Source organism: Tenrec ecaudatus, chromosome 7 (genome assembly GCF_050624435.1).
Source record: "Tenrec ecaudatus isolate mTenEca1 chromosome 7, mTenEca1.hap1, whole genome shotgun sequence".
NCBI lineage: Eukaryota > Metazoa > Chordata > Mammalia > Afrosoricida > Tenrecidae > Tenrec > Tenrec ecaudatus.
In genome coordinates, this window is record NC_134536.1 from 159,296,532 (window position 1) to 159,309,207 (window position 12,676).

The following is a 12,676-nucleotide window of genomic DNA, read 5'->3' on the forward strand; positions in this document are numbered from 1 at the left end:
AGACAAGTTCTCTCAGGCACGTACTGGTCTTAGTCTTGCTAGCGTGCCTTCCAACATAAGATCAAATCAACTTAGTGCCTTTGAAGGCCAGTTAAAATTCAAGGCAGAAAGATCCGCTCAGAAGGTTATCGTGACTGCTTTGGGGAACGGCAAAGAGTTAATATTAATTTTTTTTTCAAAATACAATGATGGAGTCTTCTTAAAGACTCCATGAAGAAATTTTAAACTACATTTACGGAGAAAAGGTCTTTGGAAAGTTATACTGAGGAATTTTTCCCTCCATCATGACAAGGGTGTATGACGAGAATTTCATTGGGAAACTTGCACCATTCAACTCTACAGCCCGGACCTTGCCCCTTTCAATACCTTTTTTGTCCCCCAGACTCATCACTTCTTTGATGATGCAGTACAAATCGAAGATCACCAAATTCTTTGGGAAGGGTGGTTGTTGTTAGGTGCTGCCAAGTTGGACTCAGCAGAGCGAAACACTGCCTTGTCCTGTGCCGTGACCGTAATCATGTCTACATGGGAGCCCATTGCTGAAGTCACTGCATCAATCCAGTTCCTTCGGGGTCTTTTGCTTTTCCAACAGATCCTCTCCATAACCAAGCATCGTGTCCTCCCCCAAGGGCTGGTCTCTCCTGACCACATGTCAATCAGCCATCGTCATCCTCGCCTCTAAGTAGCTGGCTGCCAAACAGGTCTGTTTGTTTCTGCCGTCCCTGATTCTTTTGTGGTTCTTCCCCAATACCATCATTCCAACGAGTCAGTTATTCTGTCGTCTTCCATATTCGTTGTTCAATTTGCACATGCATCAGACAGGATGGAAAATACCAGGAATTGGGTCAGGTTCCTTAGTCCTCACATAACACTTTGCTCCAAAGCAATATGTCATTTGGCTCCTTCGCTGCTGCTTCCAGGAGCGCCGATTGTGACTCTAAGCCAAAACGATCCTGGACAGTCTCAATCTTTTCTTCATTTATCATGATGTCGTGCATTGGTCCAGGTATGAGGTCATCCATTACTGAAGGCTGTCGTCTTTGACCTTCATCCGCAAATGCTTCAAGTCCTCGTGACTTTCAGCACACAAGATTGTGTCATTCGGCGTATCTTAGGTTGTTAAGGAGCCTGTCTCTAACCCTGGCGCCATGTTCTTCTTCAAGTAATCCAGCTTCTCAGGTTTACTCGGCACACAGATTGAATAACTATGATGAAAGGATGCAACCCTCATGCACACCTGTCAGGATTTTAAGCCATGCAGTCTTCCCTTGTTCTGTCTGAACCACGGACTCTTCTCCCATGGGTACGTTCTACGTGAGCACATCGAAGTGTTTTGAAATTCTCATTCTCAATGTTTACAAGAAAGAAATTCATGTAAATATTCTCGATGTTTACAAGAAATATCCTAAAATTGATTGTGGTGATGACTGTACAACTTTTTAATAAAATTAAACCACTGAATTTTATGATATTGTGCTATAGTTCAATAACAATTTTAAAAATAAAAAAACACACAAGTAAACATCTTTCAGGTAGTCTCTGCTTCCAGTCACGATCCATCTGACATCAGAAATGATATCCCTTGTCCCATGTCCTTTTCGGAATCCAGTTTGAATTTTTGGCAGCTCTCTGTCGATGTACTACTGTGACCATTTTTTAAAATTATTTTTAGCAAATCCTTATTTGGATGTGTTATTAATGATACTGTTAAATAAGTCCTAGTCTGTCACCTTTCTAGGATGAGCACAAATACAGACCCCCTTCAAGTATATCGGACAGGTCTTTCAAATTTGGGGACATGGTGTTTCATCAGCTTGTTAGAAAAGGTTAGAGAGATGGAAATAACACCTTCAGGATTATATAGACCTAAATGGAGGATATGCCAAAAACAACAATTACCTTCACATTTGAATAAACTTAAAAAACTCATTGTCATCAAGTCATTGCCAACTCATATTGATCCGATAGAACTAGCTAGAACTGCCCCTGTGAGTTTCTGAGACTGTAACCGTTTATAGGAGTGGAAAGTCCCATATTTCTACCATGGATTGGCTGGTGTTTTTTAACTACTGACCTTGAGGATCACTGGCCAATTCATAACCACAAGGCCACCAAGGCTCTGCTCAGTACAGTAGCTATATCTAATGTGATCGATAACCACTGTAGGGGACAGCAGGGATATATAATTCTTTCTTTACACAAAGATCTATTGGCAGAGCCACTCTTGATAATCTGTGGAGCTTCAATCAGCTGTCTTAAACATATTTATAAGGCCTAAGGTCCTTATTCTTTCTCACAGTGTGGTAGCTATATAATCTTGTGTATGGCCTTCTCATGAGGATTATGGGAACTTCCTTTCTCCTGGGAGGTGGGCCACACACTCTGTTTCACCTTTCTGTTGACAAGCCACATGGAGCCAGGCTGATGGCAGCCAGAAACCTGGAGATGCATCCACCGCCATAGGATCCACAGGACTTTCCAGCCACCGGCCTGTGATCTTCCTGCATTCGGCTTCATTGCATGTGCTGCATGAGTCTAAAGAGGAATTTATGGACTAGTATTGGACTTATGGACTTGATCTGGACTGGGCTGAGCTGTTTTCTCAAAATACAATTGCTCTTTAATATGAAGTTCTCTCTTACACACGTATGAGAGTGTCTGGACTTGTTTCTCTAGTCACCCGTCTAACACGCACATCACTTCAGCTCTCTAGGACATGAATATACATTAAGCTGGTCCATTAGAAAATAAAACATCCCCCCCACAATCATGATCCCAATTCTACCCTACAAATCTGGCTAGACCAGAGGGTGTACATTGGTACAGATGGCAACCGGAAACACAGGGAATCCAGGACAGATGACTCCTTCAGAACCAGTGGTGAGAGTGGCAATGCCTGGAGGGTGGAGGGAATGTGGGGTAGAAAGGGAGAATAGATTAAAAGAATCTACATATAGCCTCCTCCCTGGGGGGTGGACAGCAGAGAAGTGGGGGGGACGTCGGACAGGGTAACATATGACAAAATAATAATAAATTATGAAGCATTCATGAGGTAGGGGGGAGTGGGGAGGGAGGGAGAAAATGAGCAGCCGATACGAAAGGCTCAAGTAGAAGGCAAATGTTTTGAGAATGATGATGGCAACCAATGTACATATGTGTTTGACACAATGGATGGATGGATGGATTGTGATAAGAATTGTACAAGCCCCAATAAAATGATTTCTTGTAATGATTTTTTTAATAATAAAAAGTCACCCCCCAAAAAGAAAGAAAATAAAATGTCATGAGTGAATTCCTATCTGGCAGCCCAACATGTAAACTACGACACCGCCAGGGCACCACAATATATTCTGTTATGATTGAACATTTTTACCATTTGTTTCTCTAACTCATTCTTAACTTGTTCTACTTTTTCTTCTATTTTGTTTCCTTTTCTCTCAGTTACAGCACCCAGTGACTGTGTAGGCTCCGTGCAGGAGCAGAGTGTCAGGACAAAAATAAATCCCAGTACCCGGGTTTGGCTCTTAGACCTCCCCAGGACTGCGTTTAGGGTTTGGAGCGCCAGCCCAGGGATGGGGGATTCCAAACTAGTTTCGTTTCTCTCTTTTACACGGTCAGCAATTTCTACCTGGATACAAATGACGCGGCCCGGGCTCCTGATGGGTCATTGGTTTCGGGAGAAGCCCGTCCTCGCTGGCAATTGGTGGCGCCGATTCTCCCTCCCTCGCAGCTTTGATCTGACTCCCAGTGACACTGTAGATGAGCCCAATTCTCTGCAGGACCATGGCTCCCTGGACCCTCCTCCTGCTGCTCTCGGGGGTCTCGGTCCTGACCCCGACCCGGGCGGGTGAGTGCAGGCGGGCTCGGCAGAGAGGCACCCGCCAGGCTGGGGCGCAGACCCTTGGGGTCGCCACGTGGGGCGAGGGGTGGAGGGGTGGGAGTGGTGCGGTGGTCTCAGCCGATGCCCGCCCGTCTGCAGGCTCCCACGCCTTGCGCTATCTGCGCACCACCATGTCCCGGCCGCACGCGCCCGACGACTACCACTACATTGAAGTCGGCTACGTGGACGACACGCAGTTCGTGCGGTTCGACAGCGACGCTCCGAACCCGAGGCTGGAGCCGCGGGCGCCTTGGATGGAGACGACGGAGCCGGGGTACTGGGAAAAGGAGAGTAAGCGCGCCCGCCGCCGGGCCCAAGGTCACATAGATGACCTGCGGGATCTGATTGCCGCCTACAACCAGAGCCAGTCAGGTGGGTCACGCCGAGGCTGGGCTTCAGGGCACACGCTCCCCGGGTCCCAGGGGCTCGTCTGCACCTGCAGACCTCGCAGTCCGCACCCACCTTTGACCCCGACCTGCGCGGGAATCGCTCGGGTTTCATTTGTTTGCAGTTTAAAGGCTGATACACTCTGACCAATCACCGCTGGCCAAAGCCAAGAGATGGGGCTAGCCGCGGGCGGGGCGGCTGATAGACTGGCCGGTCAAAGCCAGGGGGCGGGGCTGGGCGGGGGCGGGGCTGATAGACTCTGACCAATCACCGCCGGCCAAAGCCAGGAGGTGGGGCTAGCCGCGGGCGGGGCGGCTGATAGACTGGCCGGTCAAAGCCAGGAGGCTGGGCGGGGGCGGGGCTGATAGACTGACCAATCACCGCCGGCCAAAGCCAGGAGGCGGGGCTAACCGAGGGGTGGGGTCAGTGTCTCACACTCTTCAGGTGATGTGGGGCTGCGACACGGGGCCGGATGGACACCTCTTCCGGGGGTACCTGCGGTGGGGCTACGACGGCGCCAATTTTATCACCCTGAATGAGGACCTGAGCTCCTGGACCGCCGCAGACGAGATAGCTGAGGTCACCAAACGCTTCTGGGAGAAGGCTCGCCTGCCAGATCATAAGGACTACTTTGAGAGCACTTGTGTAAAGGAGCTCCATAGTTACCTGGAGAAGAGGAAGGAGATGTTGCAGAGTGCAGGTACAGGGGGACCGCTGGGCGCCTCCCCGAACTCCTTTCTAGCTGTGTCCATGCTTCAGGCTTCTCAAAATAAGGTGGGAAATGGGGTGTCCGAATACCCTCTCACACGGGTGAGGAGGGAGAAGTTAGCCCAGATGTCTAGATCTGGTACCATAGCAACTGCCCAGAGGAGCTCCCTTAGGTACCGACCTGAAACGACCCCTATGCACAACAGAAGAAAACACTGCTGGGTACTGCTTCGATCCTCACAAATAGCCTGTGTCTGTGCCCGTTGATTCAGCTACTGTGTCTGTCCATCTCATCAAAGGCCTTCTTCTTTCTGCTACCCCTCCACTATACTAAACATGACATCCTTCTCCAGGGACTGGTCTCTCCTGACTATATACCCAAAGTAGGTAACATGAAATCCAAGCCATCCTTGCTTCTAAGGAACACAATCTTACTTCTGATACAGACCTGCTTGCCCGTTTAACAGTTTTTGGTGCTTTTAATATTCTTCTCCAGCACCACAATTCCAATGCATCGATTCTTCTACTGTCTTCCTTATTCAGTGTCCAACTTTCACATGCATACAATGCCATGGAGAATACCATGGCTTGGTTCAGGCACACCTTAGTCTTCAAAGTGACATCCTTGCTTTTCAATGCTCCGAAGAAGTCTTGTGCAGCAGATTTACCCAATGCAATATGTCTTTTGATCTCTTGACAGCTGCTTCCATGAGCAGCCCTTAAAAATAGTTAAGGGCGGCATCAAAGAACAAAAAATCATATTGTGTGCTCACCGTCAGACAAATGGGTGCATAAGCAAAAGTGGTAAAGAAAGCTGATGGTGCCTGGCAATCAAAAGATATAGCGTGTGGGGTCTTAAAGGCTTGAAGGTAAAAAAGCAGCCATCTAGTTAAGAAGCAACCAAGCCCACATGGAAGAAGCACACCAGCCTATGTGATTATGAAGTGTCGATGGGATCAGGGATCAGGCATCAGAGAACCAAAAAAATCAAATCATTGTGAATGAGGGGGAGTGCAGAGTGGAGACCCAAAGTCCATCTGAAGGCAACTGGACATCCCCTTATAGAAGGGTCTCGGGGAGGAGACAAGCCAATCAGGGTGCAGTGTAGCTACAATGAAACATACAACTTTCCTCTAGTTCCTAAATGCTTCCTCCTCCCTCCCCACCCCCCACTATCATCCCAATTCTACCTTACAAATCTGGCTAGACCAGAGGATGTACACTGGTACAGATAAGAACTGGAAACACAGGGAATCCAGGATGGATGATCCCTTCAGGACCAGCGTGGAGTGCCGATACCAGGAGGGTGAGGTAGAAAGGGGGAACCAATTACAAGGATCTACATATAACCTCCTCCCTGGGGGGGGTGGATAATAGAAAAGTGGATAAAGGGAGATGTCGGACAGTGTAAGATATGACAAAATAATAATTTATAAATTATCAAGTGTTCATGAGGGAGGGGGAGAGGAAAAGGAGGGGGAAAAATGAGCTGATGCCAGTGGCTCAAGTAGAAAGCAAATGTTTTGAGAAGGATGATGGCAACAAATGCACAAATGTGCTTGACACAATGGTTGTATGTATGGATTGTGATAAGAGTTGTATGAGCCCCCAATAAAATGATAAAAATATATAAATTAAAAAATAGTTCAAAGAAACACTCTTTTTTATTCCCAACTTATCAGCCGTTCTCATTGATCCTGGTATTGACCCTGGGACCCACAAAGGACTTTGTTTGTCGAGCTTTGTTCTCTATCTCACCTCCATCTCACGTTTGGAGGTCTGATTCCAGCTTTTCCAAGTTTCTCGGTCTCTGGCCAAGTCAGAACTAGAAATCCCTATTCTTCTTCTCAGGCATCTGGAATCTCTTACCCTGAGCTGCTTCACCCTCATTTTAGGACTTTCCAAGAAATAGGGAAGAGATTGCCCCAGATCGCTAGTCCAGGCTGGTTCTGGGTTTTGCCTTCCCTCTCTCAAGCCCCAGTTATCTTGTCCATGCTCAGGATGAGCCCATAAAGCGTTCTTGAATATTTTCACTCATTCCCTCAGACCCCCCAAAGGCACATGTAACCCACCACCCCATCTCTGAACACGAGGCCACGCTGAGGTGCTGGGCCCTGGGCTTCTACCCTGCGGAGATCACCCTGACCTGGCAGCGAGACGGGGAGGACCAGACCCAGGACATGGAGCTGGTGGAGACCAGGCCTTCGGGGGATGGCACCTTCCAGAAGTGGGCGGCTGTGGTGGTGCCCTCCGGGGAGGAGCACAGATACACATGCCATGTGCAGCACCAGGGGCTGCCCGAGCCCCTCACCCTGAAATGGGGTAAGACGCGGGTGAGGGCTGAGCCACTGCTCAGGGAAACGGGTTCTTCTATGTGCCGGTGTCTGTGTTCCTCACCTTTCGTTCTCTTCCCAGAGTCCTCTGCTCAGTCTGCCAGCCCCATCCTGGGAGTCATCGTGGGCCTGGTTCTCCTGGTGGTTGTCAGAGCTGTCGTCTCTGGTGGTGTGGTCAAGAGGAGGAAGATCTCAGGTAAGGTATGGGGTGGGTTTCAAGCCCCAGATGGGCGTTTGCCTGTCTTCTGTCTTGTTGCTAAGAGGCACCACCAGGAACCCCTTGCTTACCCTGACTTGGGGAGCCGTACGCTAATATTGTGAACGTGAAGGAAAGATTTCTCACCTTGAGGATTCTGCTGATGGGGACCGGATTCCCACAGCCCTGCTGAGGATGGACCTCTAGGGAGGGCGATTGGTTCCAATCCCCGTACATCTGCTTTATTCTCACTTCTTGATCCTACCTGGTCCCTCGCAGTCCTCTGGGACTAATGTTAGAACTGTATTGTCCTCCCTGCTCCCTGGTCCCTCACAGGATGTTTGCTTCCCACAGGTGGAAAAGAAGGGAACTAGGCTCAAAGAAGAGGGGGATCCCGAAGACCTTTAGACTCGTACAGACAGGTACATATGGGAAGGGGGGGAGCTCCCTGCCTCCAGAGCGCTCTGACCACATCCTGCTTTGGTCTTTTCCAGGCAAGGGCAGTGCCTCGGGCTCTAACGTGTGTCTCTCTCACTGCTTCTAAAGGAGAGACCCTAGGGGTCCTGTCATGGGAGGGCGGGGGCGGGGGGCATGACTGGGTTAAGGGGATGGTTTGCATGTAGACATCTGGAACATGTGGTTGGCTGCTGAGCGTGTCAACACTCACCAGCAGTTGACCCCAATTTTTTGTGATTACCCTCTTCTTTTTTTACCCTCTTCTTTTTATTTATGTTTTATCACCCTCTTCTCTAGTGAGACAGCAGACACAAAAGCTGCTCATAACTTCAAGAACCCCTGACTGTCTTTCTGCATCTGGCATTTGAATATGTTTGCATTCCCTTCTGCATAATGGGAAGCCATGGAGAGAGGAGTCCCAGACCTCTTCTCCACTCTGACCTGTGTCCTTTGCCTCGTCGGCATTCCTGTTCCAGCAGAGTGGGGGGGCTGGGAAATGGAAGAGGAAAATCTGGACATTGAAGCAGGACCAAATAAATAAATAAAGCCCGGAGAAGCTTTTGAGGACCCTTTGGGGTGTTGCATGAGCTGAGCAGGAGCGGGCCTGTGCCTGGTGGGGACTCAGCACTTTATGGGTTTGACTAAGTGACTCCTTAGCTGGGTCATTGCCAAGGCTCTGTTCTCCTGGTCCCTGCAGAACCTTTGATCTCTGGGCTCCGGACCATTCATAACCCAGCCCTCATCCTCTCTTCAGGACCTGGGATAGAGAAGACGTCCGAGGCCAGTCAGCCCTGGCTGTCATTACTGTGGCTAATTTTGTGTATTGGTATTTACAGAGGATTTTATCCACTCTTATTTTCATTTCCCTCTGGGTGTCCTTGAGCCTTACAGCAACCGTTACTGTTTTCCTGTCACTGCCCCGACAAGGTGGCCCCTCGCACAGGTTTGCACACAAGCTCAGCTCTTGCCTTCCTCCTTCTAGGACCCTTCTGGATAGTTCTTTACATTTCCCCTCCACATTCCAAACAAAACCAAACAACAAACCCTTCCCTTCTCCCCGCCCTCGCCCCCCGCCCCACTCCCACCTCTCTCTCTTAGTTTGCTCCCCTATGGTCAGGACAGACTGACTGGCCACTCTCCCTAGCCTATATCTGCAGTGCTGTCCTCCAGTACATTCTTCTAGGGAGGTCAGATTGGGGCCGGCCCACAGTCCTCTCTGTTGATGTACTGCTCCATGCCTGCACATTGCCCTCCAGGCTTGGAGCACCAGAATGACCTCTGGTCTCTCCCTTTCCTGTGGAGGCATAATCAGTACCCTCTGGGTAGATTAGGGCTGTTTCCCCACACCATCTTTTTTTTTCCCCCCTCATTTTTAGTGGGTTGTCATTTGCATCTCTGGTTTGGTCTGACCCCTGCCAGAGTGCCTGGACCTTGACCCAGAAATTATGCATTAAGTAACTTATCCTTTATGCCCATTGTGCTTTTTGAGCTTGCCTCGTGGACTCATGTTGTACTTGTCCTTTTGTGCTTGGCTAACTTGGCTTAGCATGATTTCCTCCAACAATTTCCCATGAGATCAGGTGCTTCCTGCTTTCGTCACTGATTTTTAGGGATGTGTAGTACTCCATTGTGTGTGTATACCAGAGCGTTTTCATCCATTTGTCAATTGATGGAAATGTAGGTTGTTTCCAATTCTTTGCCATTGTGAACTGCTCTGTGGTGAGCATTGACACACAGATGTCTGGTCGTGGTCTGTCCCTTGCTTCTTCTGGGTAGATGCCCACTAGGGGGGTTGTTGGGTCACATGATAGCTCGATTTCCATTTGTTTTAAGTATCGCCAAATCAATTTATGTAGTGGCTGTACATACCTACAGGACCTCCAGCAGTAAACAAGAGTTCCTAGTACCACACCCCCTCCAACATTTGTTGCTTTCTGATTTTTTGAATTGGGCTTTGAGGGTATTAAGTGGTATCTCACGGCTGCTTTAATTTGCATTTCCTTTATGGCTAATGATCAGGAACATTTTCTCATATGTTTATTGGCCATTCGGGTTTCCGCCTTCGTGAAACTTCTCTGGGTCTTTTGCCCACCCCCTCAATGGGTTCTGTTTTTTAATTATTGTAGTCTAGCAGTGTATTGTAGATTTTAATATTAAGCCCTTTGATGTGTCATTGCTAAAGATGTTTCCCATTCTGTGGACTCTCTTAATACTTTCTTGGTGAAGTCTTTTGATGTGCGCAGGTGCTTTATTTTTAGTATAGCCCATTTGTTAATTTGTGCTTCCTCTATGTTCCTTCCCAATTTCCTGTCGCTTATGTATTTCCTACGCTAAAGTTCTTAGATTTGTCTCCGTTCCCTCATTGATGGTCAGTAGTGTGGGGGTTTACTTTGAGATCTGTGATCCACATTGAATTTATTCTTGTGCGTGGAGTGAGGCAAGGGTCTTGCTTCATTGTCTGCAAATAACCATTTTTTCCAGCACCACTTGTTGAAGAAAGAATCCACTTACCATTTAATATTTGGGGGCCCTTATCTAAGATCAGTTGTCTGTATGCTAATGGTTTTGTGTCTGAGTTTTCTTTTCCATTGGTCTGAGTATCTGTCATTATACCAGTATCATGCTGTTTTGAACACTGTGGCTGTATAAGAGGTGTTAAAAGTCAGGTAAAGCAAGCCCTCCGTCTGTTCTTGAGGAGTTCTCTGCTAATTCGGGGCTTCTTCCCTCTCCTTATGAAGTTGGTAGTCAGTTTTTCTTCCAATTATTTGAAGAAAGATGTTGGTCTTTCTATGGGGATAGTGCCTTGGGTAGAACTGGCATCTTTACTATATTGAGTCTTCCGATCCATGAGCCCAGGATAGTCTTCCATTTGTGAAGGTCACTTTTGGTTTCTTGTAACAGTGTTCTATAGTTTTCCTTATACAAATCTTATGGTTTTGGGGGTAAGGTATATCCCACATATTTCAATTTGTACTTGGCTACTGTGAAGGGTAGTACCTTTTGATTTCTTCTTCCATAATGAAGCTTAAGTTATTGATTTGAGATGCTTATAATTATATATGCCTGTAACTTTTTATTATGGAAGATATCATACATAAAAATTAGAGAAAGTAGTGAAAGATCTTTGTCCATGGGAGGGTGGAGGGAAGGTGAAGGCGAAAGGGGGACCAGATTACAGGGATCTACATATAACCTCCTCGCTGGGGGACGGACAACAAAGAAGTGGGTGAAAGGAGACGTCGGATGGTGTAAGATATGACAAAATAATAATAATTTATAAATGATCAAGGGGTCATGAGGGAGGGGGAGCAGGGAAGGAGAGGAGCTGATACCAAAGGCTCAAATAGAAAGCAAATGTTTTGAGAATGACGATGGCGACAACTGTACAAATGCGTTTGACACAATGGATGGATGGGTGGATTTTTATAAGCGTTGTATGAGCCCCCAATAAAATGATTAAATAATTTAAAAATATACTTGTCCAACTTTAACAAATTTCCTATGAGAATCATAGCAGCCTGGAAGGAATACAGGTGAAACCTGGCTTGACTATCGCAGTGAAAAAAAAATCCCTCAAAATCAATTTTTTAAATGCCATTCTTTTTTTTCTTAGGAGTGGTTATGGCCCAGAGCAGGGTTCTTAGTTCCAGATGAAGTCTCAAGAGGGATTAAAGCGAATCACTAGAAAAATAAATGTTATGAATATACCTGCACATGGCCTTTTGGGGGAAGTTCATATCCATTATGTTTAGGACAGGATCTATTCTCTAAGTCTTTCCTTTAGTCCTAAGACAAAACTTTCAAGTAGAATTTAAAACATAAGAAATCATGTTTGCGGATAGGGCAAGATATGACAAAATAACAATCTGTGGATTATCAAGGGCTCATGAGGGAGGGGAGAGCGGGGAGAGAGGGTGGAAAAAAAGAGGACCTGATGCAGAGGGCTTAAGTGGAGAGCAAATGCTTTGAGAGTGATTAGGGCAAAGAATGTATGGATGTGCTTTATACAATTGATGTATATATATGTGTGTGGATTGTATTAAGAGTTGTATGAGCCCCTAATAAAATGTAAAAAAAGAAAAAATGATTAGGGCAAAGAATGTACAGATGTGCTTTATACAATTGATGTATGTATATGAATGGATTGTGATAAGAGTTGTATGAGCCCCTAATAAAATGTTTAAAAAGAAATCATGTTTGGTCTGAACTGTATGGTACTTTATCATAATTAGCTACCCCCAAAAAGACATTGTTGGTACCTATCTGGGTATTGGAGACAACACACAAACACACACAACACACACACACGGGTAAGTAAAAAGTATAGCTACAAGGGTTCCAGTTAATATATGCATTAATTGATTCCAAACATTATGTTTAATCATGTCTCTATAAACAGTGGATGAATGCAGACAAGTTTGCTCAGCAACGCACTTGTCATGGTCGCATTAAGGTGACTTCAAAAACAGAGTCTGATCAAGTTATTTGAGACACCAAAAGAGTAGTCTTGATAGAATTTCTTGACGGACCCAGAACAACCACGGGGGCTTATTTATGAAGAGGTTTGTTTTTCATTAAAAACTGGTGAAAGAGAGGCCATTAAAGTTGTGCCAAGGAACTTTCTGACCCATCCTAACACACCTGCTCATTCTGGAAGGGCATCGTGGGCTGTCCTGGGAGACTCACTGGGAAACCTTCTCCCATCCACCTTCCTGA

The 12,676-nt window shown here is 46.7% G+C and overlaps 1 protein-coding gene across 2 annotated transcripts; it reads left to right on the forward strand.

The window, feature by feature from the left end:
* The first annotated feature begins 3,689 nt into the window (after nucleotides 1-3,689).
* Nucleotides 3,690-12,136, forward strand: LOC142453713 (class I histocompatibility antigen, Gogo-C*0203 alpha chain). 2 transcript variants are annotated; one of them, XM_075555294.1, is made up of 7 exons: nucleotides 3,690-3,847; nucleotides 3,980-4,252; nucleotides 4,695-4,967; nucleotides 7,022-7,297; nucleotides 7,391-7,504; nucleotides 7,859-7,926; nucleotides 8,258-12,136. In XM_075555294.1, exons 1-6 carry the CDS (start codon nucleotides 3,760-3,762, stop codon nucleotides 7,876-7,878), a joined length of 1,044 nt encoding a protein of 347 aa, XP_075411409.1. In that variant the 5' UTR covers nucleotides 3,690-3,759; the 3' UTR covers nucleotides 7,879-7,926; nucleotides 8,258-12,136. The 2 variants fall into 2 exon arrangements, with proteins under 2 accessions (XP_075411409.1, XP_075411410.1); XM_075555295.1 differs by having other exon boundaries at nucleotides 8,658-12,136.
* Nucleotides 12,137-12,676: the final 540 nt, after the last annotated feature.

What these genes read in the sequence shown, in the direction of transcription:
- LOC142453713 (XM_075555294.1), top strand. Translation starts at nt 3,760, where the DNA reads ATGAGCCCAATTCTCTGCAGGACCATGGCTCCCTGGACCCTCCTCCTG. An exon ending in CCTGACCCCGACCCGGGCGG is followed by an intron (nt 3,848 to 3,979) that starts GTGAGTGCAGGC and finishes GCCCGTCTGCAG; the next exon opens with GCTCCCACGCCTTGCGCTAT. An exon ending in CTACAACCAGAGCCAGTCAG is followed by an intron (nt 4,253 to 4,694) that starts GTGGGTCACGCC and finishes GGGTGGGGTCAG; the next exon opens with TGTCTCACACTCTTCAGGTG.